The 1,247-nt window shown below is 39.7% G+C and overlaps 1 protein-coding gene across 1 annotated transcript; it reads left to right on the top strand.

Annotated features, from left to right (window-relative positions):
* Positions 1-222: 222 nt before the first annotated feature.
* LOC149538415 (lectin alpha chain-like) lies at positions 223-726 on the top strand. Its single transcript, XM_089802465.1, has one exon. The coding sequence runs from the start codon at positions 223-225 to the stop codon at positions 724-726; it is 504 nt and encodes a 167-aa protein (XP_089658591.1).
* The last annotated feature ends 521 nt before the right edge of the window (positions 727-1,247 follow it).

Raw genomic sequence — 1,247 nt, 5'->3', positions numbered from 1 at the left:
ACTCCGCCCGCTGCTCATGAATGTTTGCCAAACCTGAGCCGGTGACGCATATCCTTCTATCGTGTCTGGACCTGATTCCAAATTCGCATAATATGACTCTAAATCATCCTCTCGAAATTCACTTGCGTGTTGACAGATTTGCAGAGTAGTGTTCAATGGCTTTGGATACCGCAACAGTAATTGCTATCTATATGTTATCACAGTGTGGACAGTATTAACGGTATGAACGGCGGAAGTGCAGGCAGAGTAGCTTACGAGAGTACAATTCCTCTTGGCAATTCCAACTTCACTACTCATTTTCAATTCCGAATCAATTGGACTCGTGAAATGAATCGATCGAGCCGTGATTATGGGGGTGATGGACTTGTTTTTTCATGGCGTCTCCAAAAACGGGTTATCCACCTGAGGTACAGAACTGATGGTGGGTGGCTCGGTCTCTTCAATCCCAAAAACAACGGTAATTCTACTAATCAGCTTGTAGCTGTTGAGTTTGACGCCTATAAAACTTCCTGGGATGATTATAGCAATCACATTGATGTAAACAATATAACATCTGAATTCTCTGTTCCTCAAGAATTAGCTAACAATGAGATATGGAACGCTAGGATAGAATACTGTGGCCAAGCAAATATGTTGACCGTGTCTGCTGGATCAGAGGGAAAAATCACAGGCAACTTCTCTTTCAAGATAAATTTGACAAGATATCTTCCTCCAGATGTTGTATAAACCCTAAAGTTGGCCTTAAGCCACAAATGATGCCCTGATGAAATGACTGCAGCGTCACTTCCAATCTGCAATAATTCAGATGATATTTCACACCCTCAAAATTGCGTACCAATTGAGAGTTTTCGTTCTCAATGGCCAACTGTGACAACTGTAGAAACCCTAGGTTTCACAATACACCCGTGATCGAATCACAACCTGAAAACAAGAGAGTTAACACAACTGCTTGATTCGAATGGAGCCCCGGGGTGCCTATTTATTCTTTTCCCTCCATCCTCTCCAGAGACTTCTAGAACCTTTTTGATCTTATCCCTCTAGTGACTTTATTAAATACTTTCCAAGTCACTTTATTAAATACAAGGTCATCTTTTAATATTTATTTATTTAATTAAAATAACTAATTAGTCATCCTTGGACAACCATTAATTAAATTAATTAAATCAAACTGTCACCAAAAAATTGGGGACATGACAGTAGACTTCCTCTTCTAGAATTCCATTTATGAATGCAGATTTGACATCCAT

This window comes from Cupressus sempervirens, chromosome 9 (genome assembly GCF_028749045.1).
Source record: "Cupressus sempervirens isolate cs-2001-9-10 chromosome 9, ASM2874904v1, whole genome shotgun sequence".
Taxonomy (NCBI): domain Eukaryota; kingdom Viridiplantae; phylum Streptophyta; class Pinopsida; order Cupressales; family Cupressaceae; genus Cupressus; species Cupressus sempervirens.
This window is presented reverse-complemented; position numbering and strand designations above follow the sequence as displayed.

Excerpts from the sequence above, each read along its gene's own strand:
- LOC149538415 (XM_089802465.1), top strand. The coding sequence starts at position 223 with ATGAACGGCGGAAGTGCAGGCAGAGTAGCTTACGAGAGTACAATTCCT.